A 19,907-nucleotide genomic window follows, 5' to 3' on the forward strand; every position below is an offset into this window, starting at 1 on the left:
CAACCTCTCCCATAAAGCAAACAGAAACGTAAAAAGGTCACTTTGTAAACTCTTAAAGTGCCCATAGAAAGCTCACTACCTGACACCAGCAGTTGTCCTAAGCTGACCGTAACTCAGTAGAATTAGAAATCAGTAACATGTTTTTTCTTTTCTTACAGGGAAAGACAAATTGAGTTTTAGCATGGAGTTAAGCAAATAAATCTGTAGTGGAGGAAATACAATTTCTCCTCAAGCCTCGTAAGTTCATAGTTGGGACAAATCCCTATAACAAAAGACAGATTAACAAGAGAAAAACAAGTAATTTTATTAATATATGCAGTGTACATCACACAGAAGAAAACTCAATGAAAAGGTAAACACAAGTAGTGGCTTACAACTCTGGATTATATAGCATCTTCCACAAAGAATACATTTCAGAGAAGTGTGACAAGACGAAGGAAAGCAGTTTTAGGCTTCCAGAGGCAGAAACTATGGGAAGGTAAATATATGTTAAGAAACTAATAGTTTCTTGTTTGTAGATTCCTCTGGTGCTGTCTCAGCTGATTAGAGCCATCTTCTCATCTTGGTATCAGGAAAGCATCTTTCTCAAAGAAGTTTGTATGGCTTGCTACAGGTAGGAAAGGACAGTTAAGATAGCCATTTCTGCAACCACTGTTTCTCAAGTACCTTTAGCTCAAAATAATCAGTATGCCAAATCGGCATATTTGGGGGTGGCATGTTCAAATTTCCTTCAGATAAAAAGAACAGAAAGGTCAGAATCTGGCCCTTACAGAGTAACTGCATGACAGATGTTGCACTTGAAAAATTGATACTTGGAGGAACAGCTATAAATATGTAAAAATAATTAAAACAAGATTCCAAAATCATGCCATAAAACAAATTTCAGTTGGACTAAACATCTAAATGTTAAAAACAAAAATTTTGTAACTTTTGGAAGGCTGAATAGGACTATTTTTATGACATTTCCTATATAAAAACCAGAAAAAGCAAATCATTATGAAAGATTGGTAAAATTACGTTTTTAAAAATTCAAGATTTCATAACCAAAATATGAAGACAAACCAGACTAAAAAAGATAATTGAAACATACATAACAGATCATTAGTATTCAAAATATGTAATATCTAAAAACTGACAAGTAAAAAAACAACATAGAAAAATGAGCAAAAATGCCTGTAATCCCAGTGCTTTAGGAGGAGGCGAGATGGGAGGATTGTTTGAGTCCAAGTTTAAGGTTACAGTGAGCTATGATCCTGCCACCACACTCCAGCCTGAGCAATAGAGATCTTGTCTCTTAAAAAAAAAAAAAAAAGAGTAAAAGATATGGCCTCAGAAATCACACACTGCATTTGCTCAATATCCTGGTAGTTACAAAAGTCAGCACTGTAAAATGCAGGAGAAGGCTATACTGGGGCATGAACACCAGGAGGCCAGGGATCACTGGGGCCATCTGGAGGCTGGCTACCACATATATGAAACAATATTTTGTAGCACTTTAAAAAAATATATTTGTATTAAAAATATAAAAACACATGCTAGAATATATGCCCCTTCTAGTGGTTACCTCTGGGGACTCTGGGGAGGGAGGAATGGGACAGGATCAAAGAGGTAACAAAGCAAACTTCAAATGTATCTAACATTTGCAATTACATACATATGTGTGTCTGAAGAAAATATAGCCAAATGCTAACATTTATTACATCTGCATGGTAGAAATACATGGATTTTCTTAAAATCATTTACCTTTCCTATGTCTTTGAAATATGTCAGTAAAAAGTTTTAAGGTAATGAATCCAAAGAAATGGAAATAAAATGTGCTTTTAATAATAATTTATTTTTACACATTTTAAAATTGCAATTTTCAGGACATGTAAGAAGAATATTTTTCTAATACTGAAATAAGCATATCTTCGGTATAGAAATCATACCCTATGTGTCTATATTTAACTAAAAAAACTAATCAAGAACTATGACCTAATATGTTAAACAAAACTGTTCTTTGCCCATCCATCTGTCCCCTCTCATAGCCCCATTGTGGGGCATTAGAATATAGTTCTGTACCTATCTCCATATCTACAAAGAATTAAGATGTTGTATCAAAAATGTCTAGAAGTTATATATGGTAGAGAATTAGTTGGCTTAATTGTTGACACACAACATAAAACACCAAAAGCAACATAAGATACAGGATGCAAAATAGAACACTGTCACTAAGATCAAATAATACAAAAAAATCACATCATTTAAATTTGATGCATTGCAAACAAAGTAACTTCTTTAGAATTATTATGTACACAACTTGCAAAGCTCAAAAAGTAATAGCACAGAGCCATAAATCTGATAAGGCACTTTAAAGATAGCAATCAAACATATACAAATATCAAATACAAACACTGTTAAACTGCAAAAGCAGTAACCACAGAAATAAATAGGGAAAAAATATGCATTCTTTCTAGACAGTCTTTCCTTTTCTGAAGTAAAGTCTTTAAAAAAAAAATCAAAGAAGTACAAAAAATATTTATCACATATTTTTAAAACCTATCATCAAAGTCCAAATCTCTGTAAAAAAAAAAAAGAATGTTTTTCTTCAAGTCAAGAAAGTTCAGATTCATACATTTCCTAGAGAAACAATGACAGTCTTCATGCTAAATATAGGAAGAAAAAAAAGCTTTTAATTATGTTTGTTAACTCTTTTATTCAACAAACATTTAGTGAGTGTTGTGTGACCCTGTTTTAGGTGCTGGGGATATAGAATAAAGACACAATCATTAGCTGTAGACAACTTAGCCTAACGGAGCTGGATCCACCACTGGCAACCTTAAAGTTATCTCCCTTGGTCCTTAAGATGAAACGCAACTTCAAACTCTGCCATGCTTAGCAACTTGTTGCAAAACAAATAATGGTCTACCTAGTTTGCTACTGGTAGCACTGTGGCTCTATTAATATTAACCGTCTATTGATGAAGTTAACTTTCATAAAGGATTCTATGAAAGTTCAGAGGCATAAAATATTTAAGGACAAACAAGTACTGGTCCGCAACAAAAATAGCATCGGTATTCTGCTTTCACAAAAACCAAGAAAACCAAGAAAAATTTCATTCTGAGTATATACAGAACTGCTGGACAGAGGTCATCCTATATGTGTGGTACATGTACAAAATATGACATAAGAAGTACGAATTATTGCAGTCATTATTAAACAACGAAGTATGCCAAATTAGTCATCAGGTTTCAAAGAATCATAGCCTTCTTTCAAGAGGTCCCGCCATGTTTTAAGGAAACGTGCATTTTCTGTACATTTGAAGGCAAGTTCTTCCACTTGAGCTGATACTGCAGATGTGGCTTCAAGAAGTTTGGTTAATGAAAAGGCTGCCTAAAAAAAAAAGTCAAACATAATTTTATTTTTAAAATTCTCATCTCATTTTGTAAGCAGTCTAAAAATAGCTTAAGGCTTTGAATCCAATGCCCATGTTATTTTCTTTAAAAGTAATCAATTTTCAAACTAAAGCACTGGCTCTTTCAGGGAACCTAAGAAATTCTTTAATATTGAGTAGACTGAAGAAACAGGTCTGCTAGAAAAATATCCATTATGTCTGAGACATGACAAATCAGTATAGTTGTTTTCTTTTTTTTTCTTTTTTTTTTTTGAGACGGAGTATCACTCTTGTTTCCCAGGCTGGAGTGCAATGGCGCAATCTCGGTTCACTGCAACCTCTGCCTCCCGGGTTCAAGCGATTCTCCTGCCTCAGCCTCCTTAGTAGCTGGGATTACAGTCATGCGCCACCACGCATGGCTAATTTTGTATTTTTAGTAGAAACAGGGTTTCTCCATGTTGGTCAGGCTGGTCTCGAACTCCTGACCTCAGGTGATCCGCCCGCCTCAGCCTCCCAAAGTGCTGGGATTACAGGCGTGAGCCACAGTGCTTGGCCCAGTATTGCTGTTTCCTATGAAAATACACTAGAGTCTCAGCTCAACAAGATGACTTGGACCCCTTGACACTAAGTGCCAGATGTATCTTAGAGATTTCATCATAAATAATTCTTACTGCTATTTGGGTAACATGGGCATTGACCTGTGAACACTTTAAGCAATGAAAATGTATAGATCAAAGAACAGAAACTCTGAGCTCTGACAAATAACATTAAAAAATCAGACACAAATGCAGAACACTCAGCTTCTGGTGGAAAATTCACTTTTCAGCCAAACGTTTTCTTCACCGATGATATAAAATAAAACAGTGTTCCTCAATAACACATTAGCACTTCATTCTACATATTTACTTGCAATCAGTTTGTTCTGCAAAAATAAAAGCTGGATAAGCACTCTAGTCATCCTTAAAAGAAAATACTTGCGGAGCAATGAGATAATCTAGTTCATCCCCTAGTTTCCAATCTGCAGGAAAGGTCAGGCCACAGAACTCTCCCAGAAGGTTACACCCTACATACCTCATTCCACTTGACTCACTCAAGAGAACATAAAACTCCCCTTCCCTGTCTTCTCTCCTCCAGTGGTGTGTGAGTTAGGGTTGGAAGGTGGGGTGCTAGTTTCTGGGGATTCGAGATTTAACAGAAACTATCCTAAGTATGCATTCTAGCAATCATACAAAGGGAGGAGTCCTGAACTAAACCGTCAAAGAAACCAATCCACGTGACCTAAACCCTTCAAGCTGGGTCCAGCGCTAAGCAGGCCTGGGGCAGACAATGGCATTATCAGCTGTCCCTGGGCAGGTGGCCAACTAGAACAGCAGGCTCTAAGTCCCATGGAAAGAAATCACAACCTGATCCTAAGTACCCACAGACAGCCAGCAAACCCATGCAGTGAAAACTATTCTCCGATGGGAAAGGAGGAGGCAAAGAGAGCCAGCAACAGGCAGCGCAGAGCTGCGTGGCTTCGGGTTACTGCGGATGATTGAAACCAGAAGGCGAGACAAAAAGAAACCAGTGAGGGGTGGGGCGGGTGGAGGGATAACCCCTTAAGACTCCTCACCACTAAATCTAAAGGGGGAACCCTCAGAGAGGGGTGGCACTTTAGCTGCTGGCATCCCCCCCGCTTCCCGCCCGCACGCTCTGGGGCGCAGAAGGGCCGGTCGTCCCGGGTCGTGGGGGTTGCGGGACCGACTCCCTAGCCTCGTGAGCCCCGCCGCCACCGGTCTTCCCAGAGGCGCCGAGGGGGGACACGGTCCCGACACCACACTCACGTCTCCGATCTGCAGCTCCACTTTCTCCAGCGGGTCCACCGTTGGGCCGCTGCTCCTGCTCGGAACTGGCCAGCCCAAACTCACTGGGCCGCCCGGGGAAGATGTTGCAGAGGCGTCTGAAGAGGAGGGAGAAGAGGGAGGCGGCGGGGGCGGCGAAGAAACCTGCAACTCCTCAGGGTCGGCCATGGGGAAGGGTTGGGACCGCGGAATCCGACCCAAGAAGCCGAACCGACACCAACTATCTTTTAACCACTCGCGCCTAAAGCCGAGAGGCCCCGCCTCCTAACGCCAGAAATCCCGCCCCGTCTCCTCGTGGGTCTGAGCCCTGGACCACAAAGACGTTTCATTTTTCGGGACAGCCAATCATATGAGTCAATTCACCTTAGGCAGCTCACGGCTCCTGCGCGAGCCTCCAGTCGATCTCAAAGGGCGCTGGTAGAGAAAACTACACCTCCCAGGAAGCCGTGTGCGTCGCCCCGCCTTCTACTGCCTTTCACTGCGCGTGCGTTGTGCTGTGGGATTCGCGGACCTCTCTGGCCGCGCTCTGGCTGTTTCACCGCGCCCCGGCTGGGACTTGGAGTCCGTTATCTTTCCCCGGTTTGGTACATGACCCGGAAGCCTCGGCTGGCCGCCGCGTCATCCATGGCGCCGGCGCAGAGCGAGAAGGAGGTGGGAACGCCGTGAAGCAAGAGCGGTCGGCAGAGCGGGGAGGCGAACTGCCGCAGAGTTCTTGCTTTCCGGCAGGTGATGGCGCCCCCCGCGGCCTAGAGGTCCAGCGCTCGCCGCGAGCAGCGGACAGTCCTCCTGTTGTGTCCGACCAAGAGTCCTGGTGACTTTGAACATGCTGGTGCCGCTAGCCAAGCTGTCCTGCCCGGGTGAGAGGGAACGGGCGGTGGGGATAAGTGGAGGAGTTAGGGCAAAAGGGACAAGGCCGGTCCTAGGGGCTGTAGGCACCTCTCTCCCCGTCTCTCATCAGCTTTCTCAGGCTATCTAGGGCAAAGGTCACGCTCTATCAGCCGGGTGGTGGACCCTGGCTTCCTCCCTCTGGGGTTGCCCCAGTTGGTAGAATTAATATCTAGGCTAAAGGTCAAGGGCGGGGAAAACTTGTCAACACGCCCTCGGCATCCCACCACCTGTCAACACACAGGTCGGTGGACTCCTGAACTGAGGCTTCCCAAATCCTGGTTCTAATCCTCAAACCTTTGTTGGAAATGGAAAAAAAAAAAATCGTATTTGCCCAGTTTTTCTCCCTGGTCCTGACCTGACTTTCGTCTTCTCAGCCATCCTGGTTCAAGTCTAAAGAAATTGAAGTCTGATCTGTCACATCCTGGTTAACATTCATATGTTGACCAAGTCACCCGAGTGTATCTGGAGCCAGGAGTTTTTTTGCGTTGTCTAAAATTAACTCTAAGGGCTGGGCGTGGTGGCTCACGCCTGTAATCCCAGCACTCTGGGAGGCTGAGGCGGATGGATCACCTGAGGTCAGGAGTTCGAGACCAGCCTGGCCAACATTTTGAAACCCCATCTCTACTAAAAATACAAAAATTAGCTGGGCGTGGTGGCCCACTCCTGTAATCCCAGCTACTCAGGAGGCTTAGGTAGGAGAATCACTTGAACCCCGGAGGTGGAGGTTGCCGTGAGCTGAGATCTCACCACTGCACTCCAGCCTAGGTGACAGAGCCAGACTCTGTCTCAAAAAAAAAAAAATTAAATTAACTCTAAGGGCTTTATCGTGTTACGGGTATTCTTTGAACCATCATGACAGATGAAGTTGGATGGTCTTTTTAAAGTTTTACTTAAATTTTTGTTGTTGTTGTTAATTCAAACAGAAAAGTTCCCTAAAGGATCTCATATTCTGTCATAACTGGCTTAATTTTTTTAAATCTTTAGTTTACTTAGGTTTTGGTGATAGAATCACTAAGTATAAATATTACAAATTCAAGGATATTCTTATGAAATTTCATGAAAGTAGAATTTTGCTAAATTTGGCTTCCATATATTAAGATATTAGAACTTTGTTTAAATTTCACGTCACCCATGCATTTTTTGCTGCACTTAATGTATGGATAAGATGGTGCTTGGAACATTAAAGTAGTCAGATGCTATCTGCCTTAGAACCTAATTTAGATGCAATCAGCCTTGGGCACAGTGCTAACCAAATTCCACTACCATTTCTGTTTTCTTTGGATGGCAATTCATTGCCATTTTCATAGCCTGCTGGTATGAAAGAGGTAGACACCAATGTGCCATCAGTGTGACTTTGATATGGTGATGCTATGAGTTCAGTGGACTTTGTGACCTCTCTTCTCAACCACGGAGACTGAATATTCACATCTCTAAAGTGACATATCGGAAGTGTTTTCAGAAAAGGAGTAAAGGTTGTGACTTTTTTTTCCAATCCTTTGGAGAAATTCAGACTACACAGTTCCAAATATTCTCAAGAAAATCAGTAGCTATACAAGCAGTAGAAACAGTTTGTCATATGTCAGTCATCAGTTTTCAGAAGTAAATAACTTCTATGCACTAAACTACAATGCATTGAAAACTAAATATTTTAAATATTCATTATAGTGTATTTGAACTCTTGAACTGAGTTCTAGAATATCTTTATGTATTTAATATACTTTTTTTTTCAAAATTTAGGATAGGTGAATAGTTATCTAAGGCTTAAAAATGTTCCCAATATTATAGTTTTTTTATTTTTAGGGGTTTTTTTGACAGTCTTGCTCTGTCGACCAGGCTGGAGTGCAGTGATGTAATCTCAGCTCACTGCAACCTCTGCCTCCTGGGTTCAAGTGATTCTCGTGCCTGAGCCTCCGTAGTACCTGGGATCACAGGCGCCCACCACCATGCCTGGCTAATTTTTGTATTTTTAGTAAAGACGGGGTTTTGCCATGTTGGCCAGGCTGGTCTCAAACTCCTGGCCTCAAGTGACCCTCCTACCTCAGCCTCCCAAAGTGCTGGGATTATAGGCATAAGCCACCATGCCTGGCCCCAGTGCTATAGTTTTCAGTATGCATAAGTAAGTTCATTTCTTTGCCACTTAAAAAAAAATGACCAAACACAGATTTTTATTGCCTAAAAGATTTGCCTTTTCACAGAAAATGACTCTGAAAAGCATTAATCTTTTATAGTACCATGTGTCAAGGACTATCTAATATTTAGTCAACAAATACGTATACCTAATATTAGGTTTTCACATACAACAAGGTCAGTGCTTTTGGAGCATGCTATCTGCTGGAGAATACAGACAACTAAAGACATTTATATCTTTACCCTTTTTTGGTCACATAAATGGTTTAAATTTTTAGTCTAGTGATATTGTAACTTTTTAGATTTTTATCATTCTTAGAAAATAACTTTGAAAATCCTAGATTCTAAAAAAAAAATTACCTGTTTTCTTCATAATATTTTTGTGTGTGGCTATAAATGCTTTTTTATAACAGCTTTAATAAACTTTAATAAGATATGTCACAAATCATACAATATATACTATTTAAAATGTACAATTCAATGGTTTTTAGTATAGTCAGAGTTGTGAAACCATCACTGCAGTCTATTTTAGAACATTTTCATCACCCCAAAAAGAAACTATTCATTCCCAAGCCCCTTCCAACCTTAGACAACAGTTAATCTACTTTCTGTCTCTATAGACTAGCCTATTCTGAATATTTCCTGTACATGGAAGCATATACTATGTTATCTTTTTGTGACTGGCTTCTTTCACATAGCATATTGTTTTCAAAGTTCTATGTGGTAGCATATATCAGTATTCAATTTCTTCTTATTGCTAAATATTTCATTATTTGGATATATCACTTCTTACCATTTATTGATCAACATTTGGGTTGTTTCTACTTTTTGGCTGTTATAAATAATTCAGCTGTTGGCCAGGTGTGGTGGCTCACACGTGGAATCCCAGCACTTTGGGAGGCTGAGACGGGCAGATTGCTCGAGCCCAGGATTTCGAGACCAGCTTACACAACCCAGTGAGACTGCTTGTCTACGAAAAAATAGAAACAATTATCCGGGCATGGTGGCATACACCTGTAGCCCTAGCTACTCAGGAGGCTGAGGTGGGAGGATCACTTAAGCCTGGAAAGTCAAGGCTTCAGTGAGCCATGATCACATCACTGCATTCCACCCTTGGTGACAGAGTGAGACCCTGTCTCAAAAAAAAAAAAAAAAAAAAAAAAAGTCAGCTAGGAACATTCCTGTGCAAGTTTTTGTGTGGAAGTGTGTTTTCATTATCTTAGGGATAGACTTAGGAATGGGTCATATGAAAACTCTATGTTCAACCTTTTGAGGAACTGCCAGACTGTTTTTCAAAGAGACTGCATCATTTTTACATTCCCCCAGGAGTGTATGAGGGTTCCAGTTTTTCCACATCCTTGCTAACTCTTGTTATTGAAACTGCCCAACGGGTTCTCCTTGCCCACTACCCAGACAGAGCCAATTATCAAAACAGGAGAATTAGAATGGAGAAAGAGTTAATTCACACAGAGGCAGCTGTACAGGAGACCATAGTTTTATTATTACTCAAATCAGTCTCCCCGAAACTTGGAGACTGGGGATTTTAAGGATCATTTGATGAGTTGGGGGGTCAGAAAGTGGGGAGTGCCAATTGGTCAGGTCAGAGGTGAAATCATAGGGAGGTGAGTTTGTCCTCTTGCACTGAGTCAGTTCCGGGGTGGGAGCCAAACAACCACATGAGCCAGTTCATCGATCTGGGTGGTGCCAGCTGATCCATCAAGTGCAGGATCTGCAAAATATCTCAAGTAGTGATCCTAGATTTTACAGTTGTGATGTTATCCCCAGCAGCAATTTGGTAAGGTTCAGAATCTTGCCACCTCCAGCTGCATGACTCTTAAACCATAATTTCTAACCTTGTAGCTAATTTATTAGTCCTGCAAAGACAGTCTGGTCCCCAGGAAGGAAGGGGGTTTGTTCTGGGAAAGGGCTGTGATTGTCTTTGTTTCAAAATTAAACTATAAACTCCCAAAGTTAGTTCAGCCTACTCCCAGGAATGAACAAGGACTACTTGGAGGTTAGAAGCAAGATGGAGTCAGTTAGGTCAGATCTCTTTCACTGTAATAATTTTCTCAGTTATAATTTTTGCAAAGGTGGTTTTATTATTGCTTGACTTCTTGACTATAGCCATGCTAGTGGATGTAAAGTAGTATCTCATGTGGCTTTGGTTTGCATTTCCCTGATGGCTAATGCTGCTGAGCATCTTTTCATGTACTTATTGGCCATTTGTATATCATCTTTGAACAAAAGTCTATCCAGATCCTTTGCCCACTTTTTAATTGGGTTATTTGTCTTTTTATTACTAGATACAAGAGTTCTTTATATATTCTAAATATAAGTCCATTATCAGATATGTGATTTGAAAATATTTTCTTCCATTCCACGGGCTGTCTTTTCACTTTCTTGATGGTATCCTTTGATGCACAAAAGGTTTTAATTTTGATGAAGTGCAATTTAACTGTATTTTTTGTTGTTGCTTGTGTTTTTGGTTGTTCTATCAAAGAAATCATTGCCTAACCCAAGTGTTGACGAAAAAGCCAAACTCCGTAAACTATTTGAAGAGATTAATTCTGAGCCAAATGTGAGGACCATGACCCACGATACAGCCTCAGGAGGTCCTGAGAACATGTACCCAAGGTGGTTGGGTTACAGCTTGATTTTATACATTTTAGGGAGAGAAGTTACAGGCAAAGACATTAATCAATACGTGTAAGGTTTACATTGGCTTGGCCTGGAAAGGCAGGACATCTCAAAGTTCACGAATTTGTGTTGGGCCACATTTAAAGGCATCCAGGGCAACATGTGGCCCATAGGCTGCAGGTTGAACAAGCTTGCCTTAAAAGGTATCAGACTCTTAGTTAAATCTCTCCTAGATCAGGAAAAGGCCTAGAAAGGGAAGAGAATTCTCCACAGAATGTAAATGTTCCTCACAAGAGACAGCTTTGCAGGGCCAATCCAAAAACTATGTCCAAGAAATATATTTTGGGGTACAATACTTTGATTTCCTCTAGGGCCTGTTGTCATGTGATGTTATACCAGAGTCAGGTTGGAGTTGGTATCTTATTGCTACAAAGAGTCTGTTCTGTCAGTCTTAGGATTTCAATATTAATGTTAATGCTGGTCAGTTATGTCTAAACTCCAAAAGGGAGAGGGTATAATGAGGCATGTCTGACCCCCCACTTACCATCATGGCATGAACTACTTTTTTGGGTTTCTTTGGAATCCCCTTGGCCAAGAAGAGAGTCCATTCAGTTGGTTGGGGGCCTTAGAATTTTATTTTTGGTTTACACAAGGTCACAACGATTTACACTCATGTCTTCAAAGAGTTTTATGGTTTTAGCTCTTATATTTGGGTTTGATCTTCTTGAGTTAACTTTTTTATCACCATAATCTTTTTTTTTAACTTTTTATCTTGAAATAGTTTTAGATTTACAGATGAGTTGCAAAGATAGTACTGAGCGTTCCCATATGCCCTTTGCTGAGCTTCATGTCTTATGTAACCATAGTATAATTATCAAAACTAAGAAATTAACATTGATGAAATAAAGTTAATTAAACTACAGATTTTATTCAGATCTTCTTTTTCTGTTCCAGGATCCAGTCCAGGGCACAAGGTTGCCTTTAGTTGGCAGGTCCCCATAGTCTACTTCAATTTGACAGTTCCTCTGTCTTTTCTTGTGTCCCAAGACCTTTACACTTTTGATATGTACTGGTCGAGCATTTTGTAGAATGTCCCTCAATCTGAGTTTGTCTGATCATTTCTTATGATTATACTGAGGTTAAAGATTTTGGGGGATAAATACCACAGACGTAAAGAACCCTTTTCACCACATCATATCAGGGATACATGGTATCAGTATGTCTTATTGCTGGTAACATTAAACTTGATCACTTGCTTAAAGTGGTATCTGCCATATTTCTCTACTGTAAAGTTAACATTTTTCACTTTCCGTTCTCTACTTTTTAGAAGCTACTCAATAAGTTCATCCCACATCACTCAAAGGGAGGAGAGAATTGAAGAATTTATGGATGTATCACCATCTTTTTTTTTGAGACAAGGTGCTTGTTGCCCAGGTTGGAGTACAGTGATGTGGTCCTAGCTCACTGTAGCCTCGAATTACTGGGCTCTAGTGATCATCATACCTCAGCCTCCTGAGTAGGTGGGACTGCAGGTGCATACCACCACACCTAGCTAATCTTTTTACTTTTTATTTTTTATTTCTGTAGAGAAGAGGTCTTGCTATATTCCCTAGGCTGATCTTGAACTTCTGGCCTCATGCAGTCCTCCCACCATAGCTGAGATTTACAGTCATGAGCCACTGTGTCCAGCCCACCATAGTCTTCTATACTTTGAACTTTCCCTAATAAAATCTTTGATCAAATATAATTCATTTTGACCTAGGGAGCAGAGTATACTTTTTTATGAATGGCTTTCTAGCTATCTCTGCACCATTTAATGAGTAACCATTTCTTCTCCCTAATTTGAAATGGTATCTTTATTATATACCATATACCTATGTGTACTCTATTTCTGAACTCTTTATTCTTTTTTTAATTATTCTATCCCTTCTCCTATGACAGACTTCTAATGAATATAACTTCAAATACAAGTTTTTATATCTGTCAAGAGTGGTTTAATGGGAGGATTCTTTGTCTTTTTTTAATGATAGGGACAATTATCAAGATGAACAGAGGCTGAGAAGGGTGTCAAAATTGAAGCTCAGAAGGGATGGTATCAGATGGAGGAATGTCTCTAGACAACGGGAGACATAAGCCTTGTCATCCAGCTAGAAAGATTAATCCCAGTGGAGGAGAATATAGCCTGTTTCACTATATTCATTGAGTACAATCAATGGGAGAAAAGACATCTCTTCTGCTATAAACTGAGATAATGAACAAAGTATGGGCACAAATACAGATTATATTAGAAGTTACTGCCAAGGAGTTGAGAAAATTCCCATCTAATTGCTTCTATCTTTATGAGGTTTGATGCTAGGGTACCTGCCCTGGATAAGGGAAAGAAGAGGTGGAGTTGAAGGTTTGAGGACAACAGAGAAGGTTCAGTGAACATTTTTGCAGATAAATCTTTGCACATTTCTGTTCATTTCCATAAAATACTTTTTGCTAACTCAAAAATTTATACATTTTTAAGGTTTTTAAGGATATCAGAAGATACTGTGGCCAGGCACAGTGGCTCACACCTATAATCCCAGCAATTTTAGAGGCTGAGGCAGGCAGATCACTTGAGGCCAGGAGTTCGAGACCAGCCTGGCCAACATGGCAAAACCCCATCTCTACTAAAAAAAAAAAAAAAAAAAAAATCAAAAATTAGCTGGGTGTGGTGGTGCACACCCATAGTCCCAGATACTCTGGAGGCTGAGGCGTGAGAATCGCTTGAAACCAGGAGGCAGAGGTTGTGGTGAGCCGAGATTGCACCACTGCACTCCAGCCTGGGTGACAGAATGAGACTCTGTCTCAAAAAAAAAAAAAAAAGAGGAAGAAAAAGAAGAAGATATTGTCTTAAGAACCTGACTATAAAACCAAGTTTGTGCTTAAAGCCATTGACCTAACACAGTTATTATACTACTCCATATTACTCTCAAAGTGTTCAGCTTTCATGACTAATCCATAGTTAAGCCTGATATGAGCTAAATTGAATAAATTTGCTTATTAGTTTTAAAATATTTAAGATTGAAAACATTGCTTTATGAGAAAAAGCTATTCAAATTGTTCACCTAGGAAAGATTATAGTCTATTTCACTATACTCATTGAGTATAGTCATTCATTTATATTTTTTCAGTCTACTGAGGAAAACTAATTTTAAGGAAGATAATAATTTTCATAATTTTTGTGCAGCATATCAGTGCTTTCATGCCTTAAAAATTAAGAAAAATTATCTACCTCTATGTGCTACAAGATGGTCTTCAACTTCTACTGTGCCTCGAATTACTACCCATTATACTATTTATCCCCGGGATAAGGACAAGAGATGGGAAGGTAAGTAATAATTTGTGTACAATTCCTGAGACTTTTCTGGATACTTTGTTTCATTTTGTGGAGGAGAGTATTATATTTTTCATAACTTAAAAACATCTAATAATATTTTATGGCTTTACCAAGTCACATGCTGCATAATGACCCTTCAGTCAACAACATGACAACATTTATGATGGTAATCCCTTGACATTATAATGGAGCTGAAAAATTCCTATCACCTAGTGACATCTTTTAGAACATAGCTTCCAGACCATCGTAGCTCAACACATTACTCAATTATTTGTGGTGAGTCTGATGTAAACAAACATACTCTACTGCCAGTTCTTTAAAAGTCTACCATATACAATTATGTACAGTAAATAATACTTGATAATAAACGACTATTACTGGTTTATGTATTTACTGTATTATACTTTTATCATTATTTTAGAGTGTACTCTTACTTAATTTTTTTAAAAAGTTAACTGTAAAACAGACACAGGCAGGTCCTTCAGGAGGTATTCTGGAAGAAGCTACTATTTGCATAGGAGATGACAGCTCCATGCGTGTTACTGTCTTTGATGACCTTCCAGTGGGAGAAGATGTGGAGGTGGAAGATATTGATGATCCTGACCCTGTGTAGGCCTAACTAATGTGTGTGTTTGTGTCTTAAATTTTAATAAAACAGTTTAAAAGGTAAAAGGAAAAAAATTTTAAAGAGAAAGAAACTTAAAGAAAAATGATATAAAAACCATTTTTTGTACAGCTGTACAACGTGTTTGTTTTAGCTAAGTGTTATTACAAGAGAGTCAAAAAGTTTAAAACATTTAAAAGCTTATAAAATAAAAACATCACTGTAAGCTAAGTTTAATTTACTGACGAAAAAATTTTTTTATAAATTGAGTGTAACCTAAGTGTATAGTGTTTATGAAGTTTATAGTAGTGTAATGTCCTTGTCCTTCACATTCTCACTGCTCACTCAGTCACTCACCAAGAACAGCTTCCAGTCCTGTAAGTTCTCTTCATGGTAAGTACCCTGTACAGATATACCATTTTAAAATATTTTATACTGTATTTTTGCTGTACTTTTTCTGTGTTTAGATGTGTTTAGTTACATACATACTATTATGTTACAGTTGTCTACAGTATTCAGTATAGTCACATGCTATATAGCTTTGTAGCCTAGGAGCAATAGTCTATACCCTGTTGCCTAGGTGTATCATAGGCTGTACAGTCTAGTTTGTGTAAGTATACTCTATGATGTTTGCAAAAGGGCAAAATTGCCTAACGATGCATTTCTCAGAAACCATTTCTGTCATTAAGCGACTTGTGACTGTATTTTACACAAGTAAATATTTGCTAAATGTATAATAATAAATCTCAAAGCCAAGAATTAGTTTATGGAAACTGAAATAAAGTATGTACTGGAACAGAACCTAAGAATATAATCATACTAATACAGTAATATGCTTAATATAATTATTGTGCAAAACACAGGGAGAATTTCCATAAATAATACTCTAAAGCACAGTGGATATTTTTTAACTGTCATGTGATTTATCATGTGATTATTGGGTCATATTAATCCCAGAATTTTTATTTCTCCCAGGAGTGAACATGGAAAGGTTTGCAGAAGAAGCAGATGTTGTAATAGTTGGTGCAGGCCCTGCAGGGCTCTCTGCAGCTGTTCGTCTAAAACAATTGGCTGCGGCACATGAAAAGGACATCCGTGTGTGTCTAGTGGAGAAAGCTGCCCAGATAGGAGCTCATACTCTCTCAGGGGCTTGCCTTGATCCAGGTGCTTTTAAAGAACTCTTCCCAGACTGGAAAGAGAAGGGGGTATGAAAAATTGTTTTTTATACAAAGTCTAATCTTTTGTAATTGTATTTCAGTAATTGTTCCCAAATTACTGGAATATAGGAAACCCTTTTCATGTAACTCTTTTTTTTTTTTTTTTCTTTTTTGAGATGGATTTTCACTCTTGTTGCCCAGGCTGGAGTGCAGTGGTGCGATCTCAGCTCACTGCAACCTCCACCTCCCAGGTTCAAGTGATTCTCCTGCCTCAGTCTCCCTAGTAGCTGGGATTACAGGCACCTGCCACCATGCCCAGCTAATTTTTTGTATTTTTAATAGAGACAGGGTTTCACTGTATTGGCCAGGCTGGTCTCGAACTCCTGACCTCAGGCAATCCACCCGCCTTGGCCTCCCAGAGCACTGGGATTACAGGCATGAGCCACCACACCCAGCCCATGTAACTCTAAGAGAATAATTATATACTTTTTAAATTAAAAAAAAATTTATATCAGAATTTTAATTTATGATATTAACAAATATTTTTGTGTAATGCTTTCTACATGTATTTATGTAATGGGTATATGAGAAGATAATAACTTGAGAAGACCTTTGAATATTTCTTGGGAGGCATTTTGTATTTTGAGGGTATTTTTAAACTTTAAGTCTTTGTATGATTGTTCTTAATAAAGTAATAATTTCTGGGACAATGCAATATCTAAGGCCAAAGAGGATAACCTGATTTTCTGAAGAAACATATTAATATGGCTTCCCATAACCTAAGCAGAAAAACCACAGGTGTGATATACAGAGGAGCAAGTCCAAGTTGTATTGTCTTAAATAAAATTTGTATGAATTTGGTTAAAATCTTAGATTGTCAATTTTTTCTTCTCTAATGGGTTATATTATACCTGTCCTACCTCCTAGATTAGATTATTCAGTGGTTGTGAATATACTTGCAAAGATCAAAAATTATATAAATATCTGTATTCTTTCCATGTGGAATAAGTTGCATTCCAAAAATTTCATCTGTGCTCTCCTTTCTGAAATATCAAGCTCCCTTAAACTAGAAATACTTTAATTGGGCCTAGTTGAATTTATCCCTTTGATATTATATCAGAAATGGATATTATTGAATTAACATTGACATAATATCAATTCTAATAGAAAATGTTTTTCGTGTTGAAGCCCTTTATTGCTTTGGCACCTTTTTTTTGAGACAGGGTCTCACTCTGTCACCTAGGCTGGAGTACAGTGGCACAATCATGGCTCTCTGCAGCCTCAACCTCCGGGGCTCAAGTAATCCTCCCACCTCAGCCCCCTTAGTAGCTGGAATTATAGGCGTGCGCCACCACACACAGCTAATTTTTGTATTTTTTTAGTACAGACGGGATTTTTGCCATGTTGGCTCAAATCCACTAGCTTCAGCCTCCCAAAATGCTGGGACTACAGGCTTGTGAGCCACCACACAGACTTTGGTGCCTTTTAATATGTATAGCCAGCAGGTACAGTGTAACAACATGTTAATTGTCTTTATCCAAAAGGAAAATAAAACTTCTCTTACCTTTCACCAACCAGGAAGTTTCAACTTAGAGCCAAGCACCTTGGCTAACCTCTCCACAGAGACAAAAAGACATGATGGTCACGTTTCAAAGGTGTTTCCAAGACTCCCAAGAAATATATTCCTGGGATGCAAAACTGGCAAGAGGTTTATTTAGATTTTTAAAAGATTCCCAGCTGGCCAGGCGGGTAATCCAAACACTTTGGGAGGCCAAGGCGGGGGGTGGATGACTTGAGGTCAGGAGTTCGAGACCAGCCTGGCCAACATGGTGAAACCCCCTCTCTACTAAAAATACATGGCCAACATAGTGAAACCCCCTCTCTACTAAAAATACATGGCCAACATAGTGAAACCCCCTCTCTACTAAAAATACAAAAATCAGCCCGGCATGGCGTCAGGTGCCTATAAGCCCAGCCACTTGGGAGGCTGAGGCAGGAGAAACACTTGAACCCAGGAGGCAGAGGCTGCAGTGAGCTGAGATTGCACCACTGCACTTCAGCCTGGGTGACAGAAAGAGACACTGTCTCAAAAAAAAAAAAAAAAATTCCAATACATCTCAGACAGAGAAAGGATTCACAGTTCACAGTGACAAGTTTTATAAAGGAAATGCCGAAAGAAAATTAGGGGGGAGTTTTTTTTTGTCATCAGAGTACATTTTATAGTTTTTTGTATTTATATTTACACTTGCAAATATAAACTAAAAACGTTTCTTTTTCTTCTTTTATTTCTAGGCTCCACTTAACACTCCTGTAACAGAAGACAGATTTGGAATTTTAACAGAGAAATATAGAATTCCTGTGCCAATTCTTCCAGGTAAGGTATAGTGAATATTCATAGAACTATGGAATTCCATAGCTGGAAGGAACTACATTTCATCTGGCGAAATTTCCTCCTTTCACAGATGAGAACTGAGGCCCAGATATTTGAAGGACTTACTCAAAGCTATACAGCTAGCTGGTGGGAAAGCAGGACTAGAACTCAGTTCTTTTGTCTTCCAGTCTAGAAGAATTGAGACAGCCTTGTAAGCCAAGCCGGAATTTCTAACTTAGTGCTTTAGTGTTGTTTGTAATGTAATAAATTAGAACTCTAGACCAAAATTGTAGAAAATAAGTTGAAAGTGTGACCATCAATATAGCACTTATGTAGAAATATATATTGATTTGAAATTTTAAAGTATTTATGTTTTTGTAATGTCTTATCAATGAAAAGTCAGAATTATAAATTAAGCATATATTTATAGGGCTTCCAATGAATAATCATGGCAATTACATTGTACGCTTGGGACATTTAGTGAGCTGGATGGGCGAACAAGCAGAAGCCCTTGGTGTTGAAGTATACCCTGGTTATGCAGCTGCTGAGGTTTGTATAGTTTTGTTTTGTTTTAATATTTATAGGAACTCTCTTTTTTTAATAAGTGGAGAATTTTATAAAGTTGAAGAAATAAATATTTTTAAAAGCCATGGGATTTTAGAATTATAAGATTAGAAGGAATCTTTAAAGTATCTAATCCAAAGAGTACTTGAATTCTTCATGTTGTACCCCCTCAAGTGATTGTCCAACTTATGAGTGATCACCATAAGGGATGAAAAATTGTGGATTGTTGGTAATCTCTTCCTTATTTTGAACAGAACTTACCTATAGTTTTATACTATCCAGAACAAATCTATGCCCTCTTCCAAGGACAACTTTCTAATTATAATTATTCCCTGCTCTCTCTTCCTCCCTATCTTTACTCTGGAATGTTTTTTTATTTCCCAGTATAGGGGTGGTATAGAAGTTAAGGGAAAGGTTTGTCTCTGCCCTCTGAAGGTTCACCAGAAATGAACTGACAATAGACAGAGTAATAGGAGAAGAAGCATACAGATTTATTTAACATGCATAAGCACAAGAGAATGATGATCCAATAACCCAGTGAGGTCCAAACGCTTGAAGGGAAGGGGAAATTGGGTGTTTAGCAATCTTGAAAGGAAGTGAATGATTTTTAGGGAAAATGAATGCACCCAAGACACAGAAATTAACTTGTAAATGATTCTCTTTGGAATTTGAATGAGCCTGAGAGGCAGGCATGATCTTATGAAAAAGTGTTTGTCTAGGTGTAGTTGCTTTTTTCTGTTTTCTTTTCTGCAATAGATGTTAATAATAAGATTTCGGGAATGGGATGGAAGACCATTGTGTTCTCTTTGACAGGTCTGGTCTTAAGGTAGAGAATGGAATATCAGAGAAGAGCCGCATCCAGTGCTTTAGAAGAGATAGGATTGAAAGACAGGAGGGGGGGAAGGTCAGAGAGACCTTGAAGCTGCTGCTTTGGTTTAGCATGCCAGAGTGCCATATTTTAGCCTATCATTTTCTGAG

General features: G+C 39.0%; 2 protein-coding genes across 2 annotated transcripts in view; one reads left to right on the forward strand and one right to left on the reverse strand.

Annotated features, from left to right (window-relative positions):
* Nucleotides 1-279: 279 nt before the first annotated feature.
* C3H4orf46 (chromosome 3 C4orf46 homolog) lies at nt 280-5,610 on the reverse strand. Its single transcript, XM_002815253.5, has 2 exons — nt 5,197-5,610; nt 280-3,372 (listed from the first exon to the last, which is right to left on the reverse strand). Exons 1-2 carry the CDS (start codon nt 5,380-5,382, stop codon nt 3,217-3,219), a joined length of 342 nt encoding a protein of 113 aa, XP_002815299.2. The 5' UTR covers nt 5,383-5,610; the 3' UTR covers nt 280-3,216.
* Nucleotides 5,611-5,896: 286 nt separating this feature from the next.
* ETFDH (electron transfer flavoprotein dehydrogenase) overlaps nt 5,897-19,907 on the forward strand; it is a 37,665-nt gene continuing 23,654 nt past the window's right edge. Inside the window, 5 exon segments of the mRNA NM_001131619.1 lie at nt 5,897-6,071; nt 14,084-14,224; nt 15,813-16,042; nt 18,287-18,368; nt 18,796-18,914. Of these exon segments, the coding sequence (NP_001125091.1) occupies nt 6,038-6,071; nt 14,084-14,224; nt 15,813-16,042; nt 18,287-18,368; nt 18,796-18,914 (606 nt within the window). The 5' untranslated portion in view covers nt 5,897-6,037.

The sequence above is a fragment of the Pongo abelii genome, chromosome 3 (genome assembly GCF_028885655.2).
Source record: "Pongo abelii isolate AG06213 chromosome 3, NHGRI_mPonAbe1-v2.0_pri, whole genome shotgun sequence".
Taxonomy (NCBI): Eukaryota; Metazoa; Chordata; class Mammalia; order Primates; family Hominidae; genus Pongo; species Pongo abelii.

Coding starts and splice junctions, on each gene's coding strand:
- C3H4orf46 (XM_002815253.5), bottom strand. CDS start 5,382: ATGGCCGACCCTGAGGAGTTGCAGGTTTCTTCGCCGCCCCCGCCGCCT. Junction 3,373..5,196: donor TGGAGCTGCAGATCGGAGAC/GTGAGTGTGGTG, acceptor TTTTTTTTTTAG/GCAGCCTTTTCATTAACCAA.